This window comes from Betta splendens, chromosome 14 (assembly GCF_900634795.4).
Source record: "Betta splendens chromosome 14, fBetSpl5.4, whole genome shotgun sequence".
Lineage (NCBI taxonomy): Eukaryota > Metazoa > Chordata > Actinopteri > Anabantiformes > Osphronemidae > Betta > Betta splendens.
In genome coordinates, this window is record NC_040894.2 from 16,472,233 (window position 1) to 16,493,035 (window position 20,803).

The 20,803-nt window shown below is 45.3% G+C and overlaps 1 protein-coding gene across 1 annotated transcript; it reads right to left on the bottom strand.

Annotated features, from left to right (window-relative positions):
• Positions 1–2,429: 2,429 nt before the first annotated feature.
• On the bottom strand, positions 2,430–4,226 carry LOC129602955 (syncytin-2-like). Its single transcript, XM_055502054.1, has 2 exons — positions 3,484–4,226; positions 2,430–3,357 (listed from the first exon to the last, which is right to left on the bottom strand). The coding sequence occupies exons 1-2, from the start codon at positions 3,757–3,759 to the stop codon at positions 2,914–2,916; spliced, it is 720 nt and encodes a 239-aa protein (XP_055358029.1). The 5' UTR covers positions 3,760–4,226; the 3' UTR covers positions 2,430–2,913.
• Between the last annotated feature and the right edge of the window lie 16,577 nt (positions 4,227–20,803).

The following is a 20,803-nucleotide window of genomic DNA, read 5'->3' on the forward strand; positions in this document are numbered from 1 at the left end:
CGGGGGGGTTGGCGGACTACTCAGGCTAGAACCTTCATTGGGCCCTGGGCGGAGGCTGGCCCTCTATGCACAACCGCAGAGTATGTGTGTGGGTTTGAGTGTCACACTATACGGGGCGAGCATGGGCATACTTGAGCGAGAGAATGGGTAAGTGTGAAAGAAGGGTGAAGATGGCTCTGGCTGTGCTGCGTGTGGCGCCTGGGCAGTAGTACTGCGGTCCCTGGGTCTCGGCTGTCCCTTCCTGGCTGAGGGTTGTGGGGGGTGGTGGGATAGGTAGAAGAGCCAGTCGGGAACCTGGCTCTGCGGACCCTGGTGCTCTGCTTCCCAACTACATTTCTCCGCATTCATCCACTTAGGTCTGCAAGGGGTGTCCTGCTGATGGAGGGACCGGTGCTACTGGGAAGTGGTTCCGTCCCTTCCAAGTGGGATGCTCTGCAGTTTTAATTGCATTAGTCATACACACTTGTCCAGGAATCTGGGGGCTCCTTCCGGGGGGGCCAGTAGACAGAGCCTTCCCATTGATGGCTCTGTCTGCTGGACCCCTCGGAGAATTGGGTATCTCCCAAGTTCCTCATACTTAGCCACATACACATACATTTAGGGCTGGGGGTGGGCTCCTTCACTGGGGCCTGGGGCTGAGGTCAGTTGTGGCGTCGGCCACTGGCCCTGGTGGAGAGATCACCACCCAGTTTTAAATGCAAAAAGACATTTAGGGCGAGGGGGGGCACTGTCCGGGGGACACACCGTCAGCCAGCGGTTGTGCTCCTGGAGGTGTCACCCACCTTCAGTGCACTTTAGTTCCACACACTCACGTCCAAGCTGGGTTTCAGGGTTCTGGGGTACCTTTTTCTGCTGCCCTCTGCCTCCCCCGGGTAGGGGGGGTTGGTCGGGGCTCGGGAGGAGCTGCCGTACCTACCTGGGGCCACATGGACAGCAGGCCGGAGACCTACCCTCCCCACGAATGTGATCAAGCGAATGGTGTGGGTGCGAATGGAGAGTGCATTGGTTCACGTATGATTGACTAGTTTGTTGTGAGAGAGTCTATGGTGTTTGTATGTGTTGATGTGATGATGTGTGTTGCACATGTGGGTGGGTGTATGCGTCTGTGTTTGTGTGAATTGGTATGCGTGTGGTGCGGTTGAAGTGTGGGGGGTCCGGTTTTTCGCCCGGGGTACGATGATCGTCTGCCTGGGTGGTCTCTTTTCTGCTGACCCCCACCAATTGCTGGCCTTGTGCTGCAGGCCGCGGTGGCGCCAGGGGATGAGGTCGGGCCGATGGGGTAGGCCCCGCTCCGCTCGTGTGGGGGTGGTGGACTGGGGGCGGGCCCCACTCTGGGCGCGGGGGCATCTCCTGGTGGGCTCCATACGGACCGTGGGTCCTCGGGCTCTACTCTTTCAGGCCGACCCTCCCGCCAGGGGGAGTGTTTGCCCCTGGTTCTCATGGGGCGGACAGCGTTGACCCCAGGTGGCCCACTCTGGCCTCGGGTGCTGTCTCTGTGGCTGCTGCAGCTCTGCCTGGGGGGCTCTGTGTGGGCGGCTTGGGTCGCAACACCTGCCCTCCTGGAACTGAAAGTGTGTGGGCTCCCTGGCTGCTGGGATTCCTTCCTCTGCTTGCTGGATGGGCGTAGTGGCCGAGCCCCTCACATCACCCTGATTCCACAAGTGGCATTGTTCATGCACCAACGTCTGCCTCACCCTTTGGGTGAATAATGTTAAGCTACAGCCTTACTAACCTTGTAGTGGGACACTTTCCAAATCCAACTGTAAGTATTATTGATACTTATCACTACCAATATGAATAATGTGTGAATATGGAATTTGTGGTGTTGTATGTCATGACTTTTATTAAGTAGTATGGCATATGTATAATAATGCACATGTATGTATATTGTATGTATATGTTTGTATTAGTATGTGCACATACCTTAGCACTATTTTTGGTATTAGTATTAATCTCCAAGGTAAACCACAGTACAAAAAATGTTTAGTTATGAATGTGTTAGCCTAAGGTACATCCCTGCTTCTTATTTATTTTTTTTATTTTTTATTTTTTGCTCCGATTGTTTACTTCACAGATTTGCTTGGTTTCAGCAGCTGGTTGCACCCCTATATATATTCTATATATACTCTTCTTGTTAAAGCAAAGCTGTCCATCACAATATGGCATTCATCGTAATATATGCTGCTTGCTAAACTGCTGGACAGAAAAAAAAAAAAAACTGGATGGATACGACCCTGTTTGAACCCCCAGAGAACCCGGAGCACCCCACCGCCGAGGCAAAAGAGGTGAATCGAGAGTATTTTGGATATGGGTCCTACGTTAGAGAGAGTCTTATGGGGAAGCTAAACAACAGGTTTAAAAAACTTAAAATGGACGTTGTTAGGGAAATTGTTAGTTCCCTTTGTAAATCTTAAATAAAGCAGACACAATCAGTTGAGACCTTCTTCAGGATTTTACTTGCAAGGAGTGAGCAGTTTACAGCAAAGGCAACTTCCTCTCACTGAAGAGAAGACAGGGATTCAGCTCATAATATGTATTGCATTCTGGGAGGTGCATAGTCACACAGTACGTAGGAAATATTCTCTGCACAAAGCAAGCATTGGGCTCATCAGATAAGGATGCTACACACCGGTACTCCCTATTTCTTGCAGAGCAGAAGGGAGAAAACTTCAAGGCTATAGCACAGCTGACAAGGCTTGAGCAGATCAGCAAAATAAATTCCAACAATGTTTCAATGATTAAATGCAGTATTTCTCCAACATTTCCCTCCTGTTTAACATTGAAACATTCATTAAACAATCATGCATACATCAGAACAGCACAACGTCTTTTGATTTTGAGTGCAGTCATCATAAAACATGGAATAAATGTTAGAACATCGGAGGTAGGGTCAAAAGCACAGAAGCACAATATTTACAGCTTAGCGTCCATTACGTCGACATCGTGGAGGTTCACTTTACAGTTATCAAGCTTTAAAGGTGTATAGTGTATTTGTTGAGAGTGCATGACTGCGCACACCCTGAGAAGGCCTTGATTCACCAGCCTGATGATCATGGCCCTCAAACAGGGAATTACGCACAACACAATCAGCATCAGAACCAAAAGAATCAGTAGAATCGGTCCAAAAATCTTTATCATAATGTCAGTCCATGTGCCAGACCTAAACCAACCAAACCAGGATTTGTCTTTCACTACATCAGCCGCCTGCACATTGGATATGTGCTGTAGGTCACAGAGTGCCTGTTGGGTGACCTTTGCGTCTTGGTCGTCTCCTGGAATGTATGTGCAGCACTTGGGGCCCACTATTGCACACACTCCACCTTGGCTTGCAGTGAGCAGATCTAACACCAGGCGGTCCTGTAACTCACGGAGTGTTACGGCGGTGAGACGACGATCTATACTGGCAAGGGCCGTTACCGTGACATTGAAGAACAGGGTCATGCGGTAATTTATGGTTTCAACTCTTAGCATGATTTTTCCTACCCCCACCCATGGAAATAGGGATAGTGCCACTTTCTGGCCTGTAGTCCAGAGCTTCTTGTCCATGGGAACGTCTGATCCCCAGATCCGATCACTTTCCTTCAGATCAATCTCTCGCTTCTGTAGCTGTCCCTTGGAAGTCGTCTGCTGTGGTGTTATCACGTAGGAGCCATCTGAAACATAAACAGGGGCACACCAACCTACCCAATTGGGTGGAAGATGCACATAGATTGTGTGCCTACAAACATAGTTGATATCAGACTGTGGGAGGGTCCCCATGAAATCAGGACCATCATAATAAGTGACACACTGAACCAGTAAAGTTAAGAGTGCTCTGTCTTCATTTAACAATACCACAAATTAGTGTGATACTGGTCAGTAGGTCTCTCCTCATCCTTGATGAGGTCGGGGAGTGGCCTAGCATCAATCAACAGTACAAGGGCAGTTAGTACAACTCCCGTGGCTGGACAGTGTCCCCTCATAGTATCTCCTTATGAGAATGTCCCCCTAAGTGAGAGAAGGTACCGCTGGTTTCTTCGCTGCCGTTGAGACGACCAGTGCTCTAAATGCTGCTGACCCCCTTTGTAGGCAGACTTTTCCCCTCCCTCAGTTGGGTTTTTTCTCACAGATAATACTACTCGGTTGCCTGTACCTGTTGTCTTTTGCAGTGTGTGTTGTGTATCCACTGGGAGATGCCTTCGACTTTGCAGGCTGTAGGTGTTGTCAGCGTCACTCTATACGGGCCTTCCCACCGGGGTGTGGTCCAGTTCTTGCGCTTTCTGACTCTGGTGAACACGCAGTCACCAGCCTGCAGTGGTCCCTCCTGTGGACAAGGCACATCTTGAAAAGCATTTTCAGAAAAACATTTCTTGTGATGTTTTAACACCTTTGACATATGGAAGGAATTGGAAGGGCTGTATAAATTTAAATATTGTACTGATTTGCACAAATGTTGCACAGAGGAGATTATTACATAAATCACTGATGCAGTAGGTGAGTTAATGTAGCAATAGGAAGTTAACAGTTCTGGTTATATAGTCTGATAGCAGCAGGTAGGAAAAATCTGTGTGGTCCGTTTTCACTACAAATTCGATCTAGTATCCCAAATCGTATTATATCATACTAGAGTTTTGCTACAGCTAGTGGATCTATCCATTTGGAAAAAAAGGTTAATAATTGTCAAACACTACTTTTTACATTGACAGCTAGTTAATTTTACAAAAATCCAATATGCAAATAATGAAATGGATATTCTGCTATAGGGAATGTTCTTCTTGTTTGTCGAATAATTCCTTGAGGGTTATATGTAGAGCAAGTGATGCATCGGGAACAACATTTTTTAGAATAATTTGTAAATGCATAAGCAGTATAGTATTTGTTTATTATCCATACCATCCCCCCCGTTGAGACATGGCAAGGCCCACGTCTCAATATTGCTGCTCCTTTATAGAGGGATGTTGGTAGGACAGGTTCCCCTTGTCAAACATAGTAATAACTTTTCTGCAGTTTGTCCTTTGAGTCCATTTTTTTTTCTCACTTTTGAGAGTGCAGTGCATCAAATGGCTATTTTTGCTGGTAGTTGTACCGCTTTTAACAAATTTTTCATTAAATCACCTTCATTATAGTCTTTCCCGTTGATGTCATCATGCCTCTTTTTTCCCATTGACTGGTAAATATATGAATAGTTCATTGTGCGTATCTGCTATCAGTATAGATGGTAACTATCTGACCTGAGTCGGCATGTCTCAGTCAGTGCAATTATTCCTGCTGCTTGTGTTCTGTAGTGTGGGGGAAGCGGTTCTGCTTTCAAGGTCTCACTATCAGTCAGAACCACACAGCCACTCTGCGTTTTTCTAGTTTTAGACTTTGTGCTTGGTCCATCCACAAAGACAAATACAGAACCAGGTATTGGGTTGTCCTGTAAATCTGGTCTAGGTTCTCTACTTTTAAAAACTCTATTTTGGTCAATATTTGTCCACTTTGTTCTAAATATTTAAGTTCTTTCTTCAACAGTTGCAGTTTGTTTTTACTGACCCTGTGACTGTTCTCTGGCCGAAATGAAAGAAGTGCTACAGTATCTTTCCTGCATTCTTCTTCAGTCTGTGACGCTACCAGAACATCATCTGCGTACAGTAATATCTGACTACCGTGTGGGGGTGTAAATTTAGCAAGATTTGCTGGCATACACTGAGAAACTAGTCGGGCTTTTACAATAACCTTATTGTTGCCTGGTGTACGTGCATTGCTGACCTTTGTAAGTAAGCGCAAACCAAAATTATGAACCTGGGAAAACTGGGATGCTACAAAAGGCATTACTAATAATGCGTTGCAAGCATTCTTCATTGCAGTTAGCTGTGAGCATTTCTGAGTCTAAGCATAGCAAGCATTCTTCATTGCTGTTAGCTGTGACATCATCAGTGAGTGCGTCTGCGTGTATCTTCATTGTGAAGTGTGTCAGTGCATTCACCTCCCTCCTCAGTGTTATCTACACTGGTACTGGAACCCCATCGGCCTCTCGCCCATCACTTTGCTCCAGCAGAATCATTCTGCGGACAGTCAGCTGGTCTGTGGCCTCAGCCGTGCAGTATGGGCAGCGTCTCTCTGCTAAACTTAAAGCACGCTGTTGCTGATTTTTGATTTCCTCTCAGGTGGGCTGTGGGCACAGTCTGGGTTGTCCAGTTCGGAGCTATTATCTTCCACACCGTTATTGAGCTGTGTTAACACTTTTATTTTGGATTCCAATCATAAACTCTGTTAACAACCTCATGTGCAGGTTTTCCTTTTTATGGTTAGGGTAATTTGTGGGTAATCATGCAGTCTTACACATAAGTCAGTGCCAATAGCATCCTTCACTGTCTACAGCAAACATTGTTGCTTTTGCTTCATTTCATTGATTTGTATTCAATATCTGAACATGGACTGTTAGTTTCATACATCACAAAGTATTTTAACAATAAGGAATTATAACAGAATGTTAATATTCGTGCACCACTTCCACAACGTTCCATCTAATTAATCAATGAGCTTGTTCTTTCCTATGTTTTAATTGACGCATGCCTTTATATTTATATTTAAGCACATCAATTATATTATTATTGTATTAAAGGTTATTTTTTATATTAATATAAAACAATTATTAAATTATATCTATTATATATTTTTCCATTCCATTAATATTTATGTCTTCACTTAATTTATTCTATAGTTTTACACCACTTTAGTGTTTATTTTGAATTCAAAATCTTGTTGTGCATATAGCATGAGTTTTTAACTGGTCCCTTTATTATATTCCCCATCTCGTTCTTTTAACTGTTTCAGTTATCACAGTTATTTCATCCATCAAATTTTTAACACAATTCTACTTTTTTAAATTTCCATCAAATCCAAATATCTTTTTCCACTATGGTAAGTTATGTATATATTATTATAGTCGACTGAGAATGTCTTTTAGACATGTATTTGGAATCACCTTCAAGGTTTTCACCCTTAGTGTTCTTTAATTTGCTTCACTACGAGGATTGAGATCAACGATCAGTCACAGCGTTCACAGAGATCATCGACTGTGCCAAGCTTCTACAGGAACTAGTTTAATGCGGACACAGCTGTCTCAGTAAACCAACCTCTCAATTTTGATCTGAATCAGACACACAACACAAAAAGTCTCTGAGACTTCCTCTAAGAAGTTAAAATTCACTTAGAGACCGACAAACAATAACACTTATTTATATAGTCTGATTTACTCCAGCTGATCACAGAGTTTACGTTGACACCGTCAGGTTTCCACTCTGCCGCTGCTTCAATCAGACAAACTATCATTAATCTATTTTACGAGGACCCTGTCCTCTTTTACCTCGTGACCTCGTCACGGAACTTTTCTGAAGACCCAGTCTTCTTTTACCTCGTGAGCCACTCACGGAATTTAAGATACCTTAGGATTTACTCTTTTCATACTCGCCTGATCTGTGTCCTGGCCCTGGTTCAGGATCCCGTCACCTCGCCTCGTCGGACCACCAGCCGACGTCTGACCTGGGCAGGAATTCACCTCCCAGGATTTTCTGCAGGTTCCAAACCTGGCTGTGCACAGACATCAGTCGCCGACTCGATGTCCCGGCAAAGCGAGGATCTTGGGATCCCGGACGAGCCCCCAATTATGTTAGGGAAATTGTTAGTTCCCTTTGTAAATCTTAAATAAAGCAGACACAATCAGTTGAGACCTTCTTCAGGATTTTACTTGCAAGGAGTGAGCAGTTTACAGCAAAGGCAACTTCCTCTCACTGAAGAGAAGACAGGGATTCAGCTCATAATATGTATTGCATTCTGGGAGGTGCATAGTCACACAGTACGTAGGAAATATTCTCTGCACAAAGCAAGCATTGGGCTCATCAGATAAGGATGCTACACACTGGTACTCCCTATTTCTTGCAGAGCAGAAGGGAGAAAACTTCAAGGCTATAGCACAGCTGACAAGGCTTGAGCAGATCAGCAAAATAAATTCCAACAATGTTTCAATGATTAAATGCAGTATTTCTCCAACAGACGTTGATCTAGGGTATGAAACACACACGCATAACTTTGCGTGGAACGGCAGTGGGCGCTATAAACTCCAGTTTCCTGAGCTTGTGTGCTACGTGCTGGGTGTTGAGAAGGACGCAAGGATTTCTACGGGGCCTGGAGTACAGCTCTCGCCCCATCCGGCTGATTTAAAGTGCAGATTTTACCATTTATACTGTTATTCGGCTATAGTGAGGCACCAGGTGGTTGGTGACTTTTTCGCTCCTCTCCTGCGCTGCGTGACAGTCGAGGGTCAATACAAGACATCATCACAAAGACGTTTAATCCTCCTCATTACCTGCCGCTGTCCAAGCATCATATAGAGAACGTCTACGTGGAGATTAAAAACGATCAAAACAATCCCGTCAAATTTGCGTAAGGCAAGACGATACTCACGCTGCACTTTAGGCCTGTAAAAACATAATGCGCCGGAGTTATAACACGGACCCGTATAGATCTGTCAGCTATTATGACAATCAGGTGGGGTCCGGTCTTTCAGGCTTTGCCGGCACCCCCGCGCAGTACAGTAGAGGCATAGACTCAATGTTTTCCAGACATTTCATTTTGTAATGCCTCTGGTAAAAAGGGGATTTAGCGTGGCCAAGCCCCATCTAGCAGCGGCAACTAGAAACATAGCCACCGACTTCATGAGCAAAGTTGGTTTGGTTTTAGCCCGTAGAACCAGGAAATGCCCCCCGGGGCAGCGTCTACTGGGAGTCTCCAAAAGAAGACCCGCTCATAATAAAAAATCAGTCATCCCGGGCGGGCATAAAAAGCGGAGGTCTTCTGTAAGGAGTGGGGATATTTTCTAATCAGCATGGCCCTGTTACACGAGAAGTGGTCGGAATGTGTCATGTGAGAGTTGGATTTGTTTTCCTGTCTGTTTTCACAACTGAGCATAGAGGACAAACAATATGTGGAGATTTAGCGGCGGGCGCGGATGTGGGCATCATCAACTACCCTCTGAGTACAATATTCAGCCAATGCGACGTGACTCTGGGGGATCGGGTGATCTCCCAGTCAAGCGCCACTCACGCGTACAGATCCCTGATTGAGGCTTTGCTGAATTACTCTCCAGAATCTCTGAAAAGTCAGTTCAGCGCCGGCCTGTTTTATCAGGACACGGCAGGTGCCATGGACTCTCACGTGGTGAATAACGGGCCAAACAGCGGCTTTGTTGCGAGGAACAGGTTCAGCGCTAAGTCGCGCGAATTCCATCTCCCGGGCCCCCTACATGTGGATGTCTTTTTCTGCGAGAGGTTCCTCTTAAATTTAAGAGTTAAAAACTCACAAGAGCTAGCAATGCCTTTTGCCTGGTGCAAGCGGCAAACGCTGATTTTAAGCTGCATGTGCTGGGCGCTTCTCTGTTTGTAAAGAAAGTGAGTGTGTCCCCCGCTGTGCGCATAGGACACTCATCCGCACTGACCAAGGGCAACGCTTTGTACCCGCTCTCCCGCGTCAATGATAAAACATTTTCCATTCCGGTCAATTCCAGAATATGCATGCAGGAAAATCTTTTTCTGGGCACTCTACCGAAATATGTGGTTTAGGGCTGGTTAACCACAAGGCTTTTATGGTACGGAGATCTATGAACCCTTTCAGGTTTATTCATGCCAACCTGGAGTTTTTAGCCTTATGCAGAGACGGCAGACAGATTCCGGGAAAAGCGCTGCAGCCTGATTTTGAGCACGGCTCCTCTATCAGAGAGTATTACAGCTTAATCACCACTACCGGGCGTCACCTGAAAGACCAGCCCCTGCGTTTTAATAGAAGAGATTATGAGCAAGGTTATACGCTTTACGCGTTCAACGTGGCCCCGGAGGAGGAGGGCGGAGCTCTGCCTCCGGTCTTTAGAACGGCTCTAGCGCAGACAACTACGCTGGTTGTCTACGCCTGTTATGATTCCATTCTCAAGATTGATTCAAAAAGGAACGTTTTAGTCGATTATTATTAGAGGGGATGAACAGCGTTCAACTGGAAAACATTATGCGCCCCTACTGGGCGACATGTTCCAAGGAGTGTGGGCCTCTGATGAGCCGTCGCTGCAGGTGTTTGAGACCCTCCTATATTATAGTGAACACCCACCCGCGGCACCTTCCCAGAGAGCATTGGCTCGCGCTGTTTCTTGAAGAGAGCGGAGATGCCGCGTTCTTTGACAGCTATGGGCTAGCGCCGGACTGCCCCTACTACCCTCAAACTATTTTACAATTTCTGGAGAAGGACTCTAAAGCCGTTTATTATCACAATAGACAGCTGCAGCACCCGTTATCCATCGTCTGTGGAGCATGGTGTGTACTTCCTGTTCCACAGGGCCACAGGTTTATCCTGTCAGAATGTATTGAATTTGTACGGGAATAACGTGTCCGAGAATGACTCTATGGTCGCTGATTTTGTGAAAGCTTATCAAAAGTGTGTAAAATCCTGCGTGGCCTCATCCGACTGCATGCGGGTCTGCTCTTTAAAAATGTTTTCGAAATGTTATAACCTTAGTCTATAGTTGTTTTTCTCTTGTGATGTGTTTTTTTCATATAAGAAATATAAGAGATGAAAAAATTCTGTTCAATAAAAATCATTAGTTAAACTTAAACAGCGTTGGTTTTTTATTATTATGACAAATTAAGCCATTTAGGCGATAACAGAGTCGCCCTTCATTCTATTCTTCTTCTTATTCCTTCTTCTTCTTCTGTCGGCCCCTCAGTGGCGGGCGGTGAGCTGCTCTTTACGCTAGGGGGCGGGACGCCCCCGTGCTTATACTCGTGCAGGAGCTCCCTGGCGTGTTTGTTAGGAATGCTGAATAGCGGTATGTTTACTATGGACAGGGTTTCCAGAAAAGAGTCCCACCCCGCCGGCTTGTCAGAACCTTTGTGCGTGGAGCTTAAATGTCTAGTCAGATCCATAATGTGCGAGCCCTTCACGGGCTTGTCGTTGAAGACAAACTCTCACGAGTCGTTCCAGCTCCCTGGACCTCCGGAAGCCGCCAACTTTTTCAGAATGTAGCCTGCCTTCTTTTGAAAACAAGGGTTAACGCCCGTCACAACATCCTGCACAATTTTATCAGGGGGTTTCTCGCAAGAGGATCCCGCGTCAACGTCGGCTGGCTCCGCCTCCTTTGCCATAGACAGCACAATCTTGCGAGAGGCGGCCCTCTTTTGCTTTTACAAATTAAGGTAGCCATGTAACAGGAGAGTGTATTTTTTAATCTTTTCGTCGGGGACTAAATTTTTCTGCTCTAAAACAACTCTCATTTGCTCGTCCAAGTCGCCCTCTGCCCTGTCTCTGATGGCACCGCCGCCCCCTCCAGCGTTGTGAAGCCGGTTCAGCTGTTGCTGGGAGACCAGATACATTTTTCTGGAGGCCATCTAGCTGCAGAGCGTGAAACCACCTAGCGAGTGGCCGGTATCAGGCTGCTCACCAGCTGACCCAGGATCGGTAGCGCGGCCGTGAGCAGCGGAAACAGAAACCCACCTTTTTGAATAAGCGTTTTCTTTTTTGCTAGAGTGGTGCGTTTATCGGCCAGGATTCTGAGGCTGCGTCGCTGTCGTTTCAGCTTGTTGTACTGATTGCTGGACAGCGCGATGTTGCCTTTGAGGAGGTTAAACGCTAGCTCGCAGATGGTTTTAACCAGATCGGGCCAGCAGGCGGCCAATAGTGCTCGGTGCTGCCTCGGTGGGCTGGAAACCAATACTTTTAGGAGGGGCAGGTTATGTCTGATTCGCTCAGACATGGCGTTATCTTCTGGGTAGATAGACGCAGGCGCGCTCGTGTGGCAGCACACCCGCCTCAGCCTGAACTCATCTGGGCAGCCGGCTGTCAGGTCAACCAGTAAATACCCGTGCGGCTGCCTGGTGGCGTCTTTAAAACTTTCCATAAAATACGCCTTCTGCCCCGGAAATATCTGCTAAGCCAGCGTCGCCATTTGCAGTGTATCGCGGGGATTTTTAAATAAAATAATGTGCGTGCTGCTTAGATTTAGCGTTCGCCCATGTTTACCCTTTTGAAAAACATTGAGTTAAAAACATAACGGACATGTTTCAATGATGTCTGTATTGGGTAAAGATTTTAACCACTTAATGGTGCTCCAGAGCTTAAAAAAACACATAGTCTAAAATGATTAAATAACTCTGCCCTCGCGGAAACAGTGTCTTGTCGTTGAAAGAATCAGGCAGTCCTTCCACAAATTTTATTCCTTTATTCATCCTCTGCAATTCCTCGTACATGGGTTGAAAAGACGTATATATCCACACAATGTTCACAGTCTTGAAAAAACTTTTTCACAAAAAACGTTTTACCCGCGCCACTAGGGCCCGCTATAAGACAGGAGAACAGAGCTTTCAGCCCCGGGACAAATCCCTCCCCCACCTCCTGCATGGCAGTAATAACCAAAAGGGACGCTGGACCCTCCGGGAAGCAGCTGGCACTTGTCAAACACCACTCTGAATTTCTTGTCGACCGAGAGGTTTTTTAAATCAAAGGTCTTTTTGTCATGGGCAATGTTGTATTGAGGAGCCGTCAGGATCCTGCTCTCGCCCAATATAGTTCTCCACCAGGTTTTTAACAGAGTCAAAATTGATGCTCTTACAACACTCTGTTGTCTGTGTGATGCCCTTGACTTTAACCATCACTCTGCCTCCTCGCGTCTGATACCCGTAGCTTTTAGGTCCTGCGGGGACAAACTCCTTAATAAAGTGAGACTTTAGCTCATCCGTCAAATCTCCCAGGTAATTACCCAGAGGGCTTCGCCGGGTTTTGAACAGTAGATTGCGCTATCGGTGTCATAATACAGAACGCGCCTCTGAAGCTGCTTCAGGCTGACCGATTGGGACGAGCTACGACCCGCTCACTGCTGCAGTGTTGAATCAACGCCACCTTGTTGTTTAGAAAAGTAAAATACTTTACCTCCCTGTCTCCTGAAAACAACAGCTTGAAAAAATATTCGGGTCTTTCCACTATTTCAGTCTGAACTAAATTACACCTCTGACTCAGCTTCCCCCAAAAACTGTTTAGGCATAATTTTGCTACTTGTCTTTTAGCAGGGTTTAACACAATATTTGCCGGATCTAAGACGATCCCCTGATTTTTGGCATAGTAATCAATGTATTTTTGCCTGCTGTCAGCATCCGTAGCAACCGCCGGATAGCCGCTGGCTTCCTGCTTCCCCTTGAGAAAGGTTGAGATGTATTCTTTAAAGAGAGAGGTACTCTGCTCTTTGAAATGCCACACTTCTATGACCTCCGCTACTCTGTAACCCTTCTCCAGAGCCTTCAGAATCTCGGGGGAAGGCCAGACTCCTGTCAGAGAGCGCTCCGCGTCGCTGTGGTCACAGGGGCCATCCTGACGGTTCAGCTCAGCACAACTTCTGCATAGAGTAAACACTAGGCGCCCTTTGCCGGATCTGTAAGGAAGCACAGGGAAAAACAGGCCGCGGGGAGGATTACCCCTCATCACGCAGACATAAAAGGGCACATGGGTGCCATTTTCATCAGGATACGTCTTAAAATCATAAAACAGCAACTTCTTATTTGGAATAACGTCTGTGGTGGTTTCAGGAGTCGGCAGACTTTCTATGTAGCACTGGTGCGTCTCTGTCGTCCGTGCATAGATGACCCCGCCACAGATGCAGCATTTAACGTCTGGGCATTCGTGCGGCTTTGGTATTATAATCAGGGAGACGTAATACAAGAGGCCGCAGCGGTGACATTTCTTGTGCATGTCACAAATGCTTGCGTGCTTCTGAGCCACAGGGCGCCACACCTTCTCCCTGTGTTTTGGAAGACAAAAGTCCGAGGCACACCAACGGCTGCAATATTCACACACTACGCCCCCACCGGCTGCCGGACGCGTGGCCGCGCACGCAGCATCAAGACACACGTTACAACGCCCCTCACATTTATGATTCAGCAACCCATCATAACCGGTGTAGCAATGACTGCACAAATATCTCGTTCCTATGAAAGCGCTGGCGTTCTTCAGACCGTAATGAAAAATGTATAAAGGTTTACCAGGCTGCTGCTTTGCAGTGTGAAACGTGCTGAGGCACTTCAAATTAAAATCCGACGCTAAACAAGCTCTTCAAACTTCTTAACGTCCGTGAAACACACCGGCGTCTGCGCTGTTAAACCGGCCCGTTGCTGAAGATCGCTCCCCGTCCTTTCAGCCTCGGCGTCTGTGATTCCTGGATAGAGCAGATGCGCCAGGTTGATGGCAAAACAGAGCTGATTATTCTGATTGTTGACAATGTACACAAACCTATGCTTCTTTTGAACAATTTCGCAGTCTAGGGTCTTTGCCAACAGCCTTTTACCGCCTATGATTGCAGCATGTCCCCCCTGAGCTCGAGCTGGATAATGTCGCCTTGTTGAGTCTGATTTAAAGCCTGCTGCACCATCTCGGCAACATTCCCCATAACAGTCCCGTAAAAGTGTCCGTAATCAACCTCGTCCATCTGCCCGATATTAAGAAATCGTCTTATTCAAAGTTGTGTCTGGTTACAATCCTGGTTTCATTGGAGGGCCCGCTTTCCCTCTGCGCCGCGTCGTGCGTCGGGAATCCGTCGAGGGGTGCTTCCGGGTTGCCGTCCTTGCTCGGCGGAGCTCCTTCCGGAGCATCGTCATTGTCTCCGCAGTTCATTATTTCTCTGGCTAGGATTTTGCAGTCTTCCAATGAAGCGGTTTACAGACTGTTCTAATCTGTCAAAATCAGAAACATACTCGTCACCCCCGCTAGGAAAGTCATAGTCGCGATTCGGGAAGTAGACCGGAGACACACTTCCGACTCTCGCCACCAAATCATTGACCAATTTATCCAACCCATCAAAATGCTCAGTGGTTATATTTACACCACAAAACACTCTTTGGCCCCCGAATATCAAAGCTAACATATCTCCTAATTCGGCTTGTAAATCATTGAGATCAGAGTTTTCATCAGCAATCTGAAAACAGTCTCGAGTTAGTTACTGCCCGTACAAACAACTCTCTTTTAAAAAAGAAACTTACCTGAGGATTGAGAGGAGGATGATGGCGAGGATGGCAGACTGAAGCGACCCCTCGGAAGAGGAGTCCCCGGACGACGCACGCGGTTCTTGTTGCGGTTGTTGTTGTTGTTGTTGTTGTTCTTCTTCTTCTTCTTGCTTCTGCTGCGGCTCTGGGACGGGTGGCGGCGCATTGACGATGCACTAGCTGGCAGTAAATATCTCCGGGTCCGGTGACACCTCCTGAAGCACCTCATATGATACTGTGTGAATAAAAAGCAGAGTTTATTTCAACAAAACCGGCGGAATAAAAGCGATAAAATCATGCTTCACGCAGTTGGAATTCTTGGCTCTGGCGACGCTGTAGCGCAAGGCGATCTGACGATGACATAAAAGAAAACTTTTTCAAAGCATTCTACAGTCTAATAATGGTTGATTTTGCAAAAGAGGTCATACTTACGGAGTCTAGCGCTCTATGGCAGACGAGCCCTGCGAGTGGCGTGAGATGCAGGAGCTGATGCGAACAAAATTTGTTAGCGCATATTTTCAGGAGAATCAAAGAAATCCGCCGGAGCTTTACCTTGAATCACACCGCTGCTTCGACATCTGACGAAGATCTAGCGTGAAGGCCTGGGTTCGGGTTGATCTGGCACTTCAACCCCGTCTATATTTATACCAGGTTTCTCCATAAAAGTCACTAAGAAACTGATCAAATGGTTTTACAACCGCAGCACCCCGACCCCCCTCCTGCTAAGGCCCTATCCCTCCTTAATACCTCTCCACTTTTTAAGTTGTCTTTTCATGGAGGATTCCTCGGGATAATCCTGCGATGTATCGAGTTAAATCAATATCTCATATAATCAACATCATATTACGCTATATATTAGACACTATACACTTTAAATAATACTAGAAATCCAGAGTATGTGACTCCTGAAAGACCCCTGGGGACACCCTCACACCTCTTGTTTTGAATAACAAATCAACCTAGCCCTCCATGATGTCCTAACACCCTCTACACTGTTTTTCCAAGAAGGGCTCCTCCGAACACTCCTGCAGTGTAACGGGTTAAAGGGTTATTTTGTATAATCATGTACCAATTTGTGTTATAACGCTGTGTTTTTTAACCATGCTTTTAACCATTCTCCCGGCGCCTGGTGGAATCTCCTTATTGCACTGAGGGTGAAGATGTTTACATTCTCACTCCTGCATCCGGGGGTGCCATGCTTTCAGAAGGGAAGGGACACCAAGTTTCAAAGACGAGATGTATTAGCTTTATGATATTGGGTCTGTTGAGGGATCATATAGAAAAGAGCTAGAGACTGGGGGTAAAAGGCAGACGCGGACCATAAACAATCGGTCAGTCAAACATTAAATGTCGGCACTTACAGTAATGTGCGACAGAACCTTGAGAGAGTGAGAGATTGTTTGTCTAAGAATGTTCTGTGTGTGTGCTAATGCTGAGCCTAATCAAGTACAGAACACACGGCTGCTATACAGAATAAGTTGAATGAGAATGATTTTTTCCCCTATTACAGTGTGTGTGTGTGTGTGTGTGTGTGTGTGTGTATGTGTGTGTGTGTGTATGTGTGTGTGTGTGTGTGTGTTTCTGTGTGTGTGTGTGTGTGTGTGTGTGTGTGTGTGTGTGTGTGTGTGTGTGTGTGTGTGTGTGTGTGTGTGTGTGTGTGCGCGTGCCTACATGCCGTATGACTGCAGACCGAGATCAACGATGCAAGGTGTTTATGCTTTGCAAGCTGCGGATGTTGTTGTTGTACACCAACAGCATACTCTAATACTACAAATGCAAGATCCTTGTTTCAAAATCTGCTGTTTCTAAAACAACACAGGGCCGACTTGATACCAGGCCACCACAGGCCTGTGAACTCAAATACACACGCTGAGGAATGCGAAGCCCCCGGTGATACGGCCTAACGAAAGATACACAGAAAGCACCGGTGGCTCATATATATAATATATTTGCATACATAGCGGCGTTCTGATGATCACATCGCCCTTTAACACGGAGGATTAAAGATCAGCTGACCTTTGACACTCGGGCAAAGAGTAGGTATACTTTGACTTTCAGTGTTAAAGATCAAGTGCACTCAAACATTCGGGGTTAAAGTAGAGTACACTTTGGCAAGTTCAACGGTGAAAAGATTAAGTGACTGTCGTGGAAATTTTCCATAAAGAAGCAGATGAGAGAGCTGTCCTTTTGTGCGATTTATTGAAATAATAAAGAAAATAAAAATAAAGGGGAAAGCAAATAAAAAGCATGGATGTTGATCGTGCACATCAACAAACCAAAAACCAGCTGGGGAGATCAGTGCACACACCACGAAGGTGTGATGCAAAGAGCCCACGATCCTCAAGTTGCTTCTGCCTTTTAGCTTCTCTGTCCGACTAGGGTGGAATGTCTTTCTAACCCAATCAAATTACATGCACCATCTCCTCCCTGTCGCAGTGTGTGTGAAGATATTTACATTCTCACACCTGCATCGCTGACGTCCAACTATCTGTGAGAAAGGAGCACAGAGTCTCAACAGACAGAGACACAACTCCCTGACCTTGGGTTTGGGAGCTAGAGTTGAGAGTCTATCAGGCAGAGACAACCATTGAACAATGTAGGTGAAATGTCAAATGCATACAGTAAGACAAAACATAAGATATTAATTGCAGAACATAAGTCATAAATCATATAATAACTGCATAGAAATAAGGAAGAGACATAGAAATAAGGAAGAGACAATTTTTCCCATAACACTCCCCCCTTTTGATTACACATTAATCAAACACTAAAAGAATAAAAATTGTCAACATCACATTCTGTAATAATGAAACAATAAGGGTTTTAACTTATCAAGATTCAAAATACACCTTCACATAAAATGCAAGTAACTTAGGGACAAAAGGTTGGGAGCTGTTTTTGGTGGGTAGTTATACAAGAATAACCTCTGTATTGGCATGTAAAGAAAATAAGCCCATTATCATATTTGTATCATATTATATTTTGTGATCAGATAGCCTAGGACCATCGTCAAAGTCATTACGTGAATTAGAGTTGGGGGTTTTGAACATAGTGCATTGTGTCATTTGATACGAGAGTGTTGCTGAGGTCGCACGCATGATGAGACCTCTAACCAGTGGGATAACGCAACAACCAAACAAGAGAATCACAGCCATCTCCATGATAAAGGAAACAGCTGCGGACATGAGAACAGATTTCCATTTTCCAGACATTTCGTCTAGCCAATTCCAAGAGGAAGAATCTATACCAGAGTTCGCTGAGATTCTGAAGGCCGTGCACCGCCTTCACCACAATACCATTAGAATCAGTGTTATTCAGGATGTAAGTACAACATGCTTCTCCAAACATAACACAAACACCTCTTTTCTCTGCTAACAACGTGTCTACAGCCATTCAATTGTAATGTAATAAAGACAATTAATGTATGATAGCCATAGGTTTCCGATGGGGTTCTGTTTCATATATTCTTAAGATAGATTTAATGCTTTCGGATCTTTAATTATACATTTGCGTCTAGAGCGAATAGGAGATTCAGGGATTTAACCAGAATGAAGATGCGTTTTGTCTCATAACCTCTGTCATCTGTTATCTCAAGGATAAAAGTTAATTGAAACAGTGACTAAAGTGATTGTGAGCATATTAAAAACCAAATCAACTTTAGGATATTTAAACTCAGTGTTGATGTTGTTGTGAATTTTCTCATTCAAAAATAGTGTGTAAAGTTACAAGGAAACATCATATGATAAAGGCAACAATCCAAGTAACAAAATGAAGTTTAACAAAACAAGGTTACAATGGATGTCTTGTAAGAATCTGCTTCTTCCTGTTGAACAGTAGCGTTAGATTGTTTCCAACCTGTGTGTCGATGTATTCCCAGTTCGTTGGAGTTCTTCAGGTTGTGATCAGCTGATCACAGAGACACTTGGGATTCGTTATCACCGCCAGGTTTCCTCCCAATGTCGTCTGAGTCACTGTCACTCCCCGTGATGTGAAGAGTCTACACGTCGTCCAGCGTCGGCAACTCAAGGCTGCTCGTGTGTGTGTTTTCTTAGGAGCGTGTGTGTAGATGTATGGTCTGATAGTGTGATTCACCGGTGCAGCTTCAGGCGGCGCTTGGCTCACACCTTTGGCTGAATGGTCAACGCAGCCTCGCCTCAGTGCGTGTGTGAGCACAGCGAGGGTCGTCCTTCTCAGTTCTTTTAGTTAGTGGTGGGATGTGGATGTCTGTTCGTCGTCGTCTGTTAGATCCGGGAACTTCCTGGATGGAGTGGATCCAAGTCGCTCTTTCTGCGATCTTCACAGCCGTGTTGGTCGTCAGAAGGACCTGGAAGGGGCCTCGCCACCGTTTTGAGTTCCAGTGCTTCCTCCTGAACTTCTTAACGATCGCCAGTGCCCTGGTTGGATGGTGTAATGGTCCTGTCGCCTGTTTTCACCTGTTGGGAAATCTGAATTGTGGGGAAAAAGTGTTTGGGCGGCACGGCTTGTCATCAGGCCCAAACCAGACTCCATGGCTACAGGTGTAACCATTCGTCTGCATTCCTGTGAGGTAGAAAATGTTTAAAGCACAGGGAGATGAGGAAGAAGAGGATAGAGAGGAAACGAGGAGAGGGAATGAGGATCAGGAGAGGGAGGGGTTGTTGGGCAGCGACCTTCGCAGCAGCGTCTGCAGCAGCATGTCGGCAGAAAGTTGTCACTGATGATGTAAGTCGGACAGTTACAAACAGCATTAGCTGTAGGCAGCAGGACAGCGTCCAGCAAAGCAGAACCTAATCATGATGTGAAATAGGTTTGCAATCAGACTTCAAAACCCTACAAGCAGACATTGCTTTACTACAGGTAAATCATATTCCCAAAACTATAGATTACACTCTGGCATCAGCAGAGTTCCCACATGCTTACTTAGCCGATTACAATTCTAAACAAAGAGGGGTCGCCATCCTGATAAATAAAAAGATTAACTTTACTCATAATGATACTATTGTAGATCCAGAGGGGAGATATATAATCATTAATATCTTAATAGGAAACATTGAATATTGCATAGCTAATGTGTATGGTCCTAATGTTGACGACCCCTCTTTCTTTTACAGCTTCTTCACATCACTGTCTGCTCACTCTGGTTCCAAACTTGTAGTAGGAAGGGACTTCACTAGTATTAGTAGTTAGTATTTAACCAAGAGTTGGACAGGCATAGATTATATTTTAGTAAATAACTCAGTCTTACAAGATGTCTCTGACACCAATATTCACTCTATCACAATCAGTGATTATGCACCAATGTCCATTTTGTTGATTAAGACAGCCACACCATCAACCAGGAATTGGAGGTTTAATACATCATTACTCAATGATCAAGACTTCATCAGTTATGTCAGGAGAGAATGGAAAACCTTTATAGAAATCAACGATACACCAGGAACCTCACCCTGTGTTCTTTGGGAGACTGAGAAGGCAGTTATGCATGGTAGAAAAATTTCATATTCATCGCACAGGAAAAAAAGGACATGGTACTTGAATTAGAATTAGAGCAAAAAATAAAATCTCTAGAGATTAGATATGCTGCCTCTCCAACCAATGATGTCCTAGAAGACCTAAAGAATCTAAAGCTGAAATTAAATAATATAATTGATTGCAAAACTCAGTTTCAGATTGATCAGTTACGCTGGGAGAACTTTGACTAAGCTAAAAAATGTGATACATTTTTTGGAACCAATTAAAAAATAATAAAGAGAAACAAATGATTCATTCAATAACTAATAAGAAAGGGAACATTACTC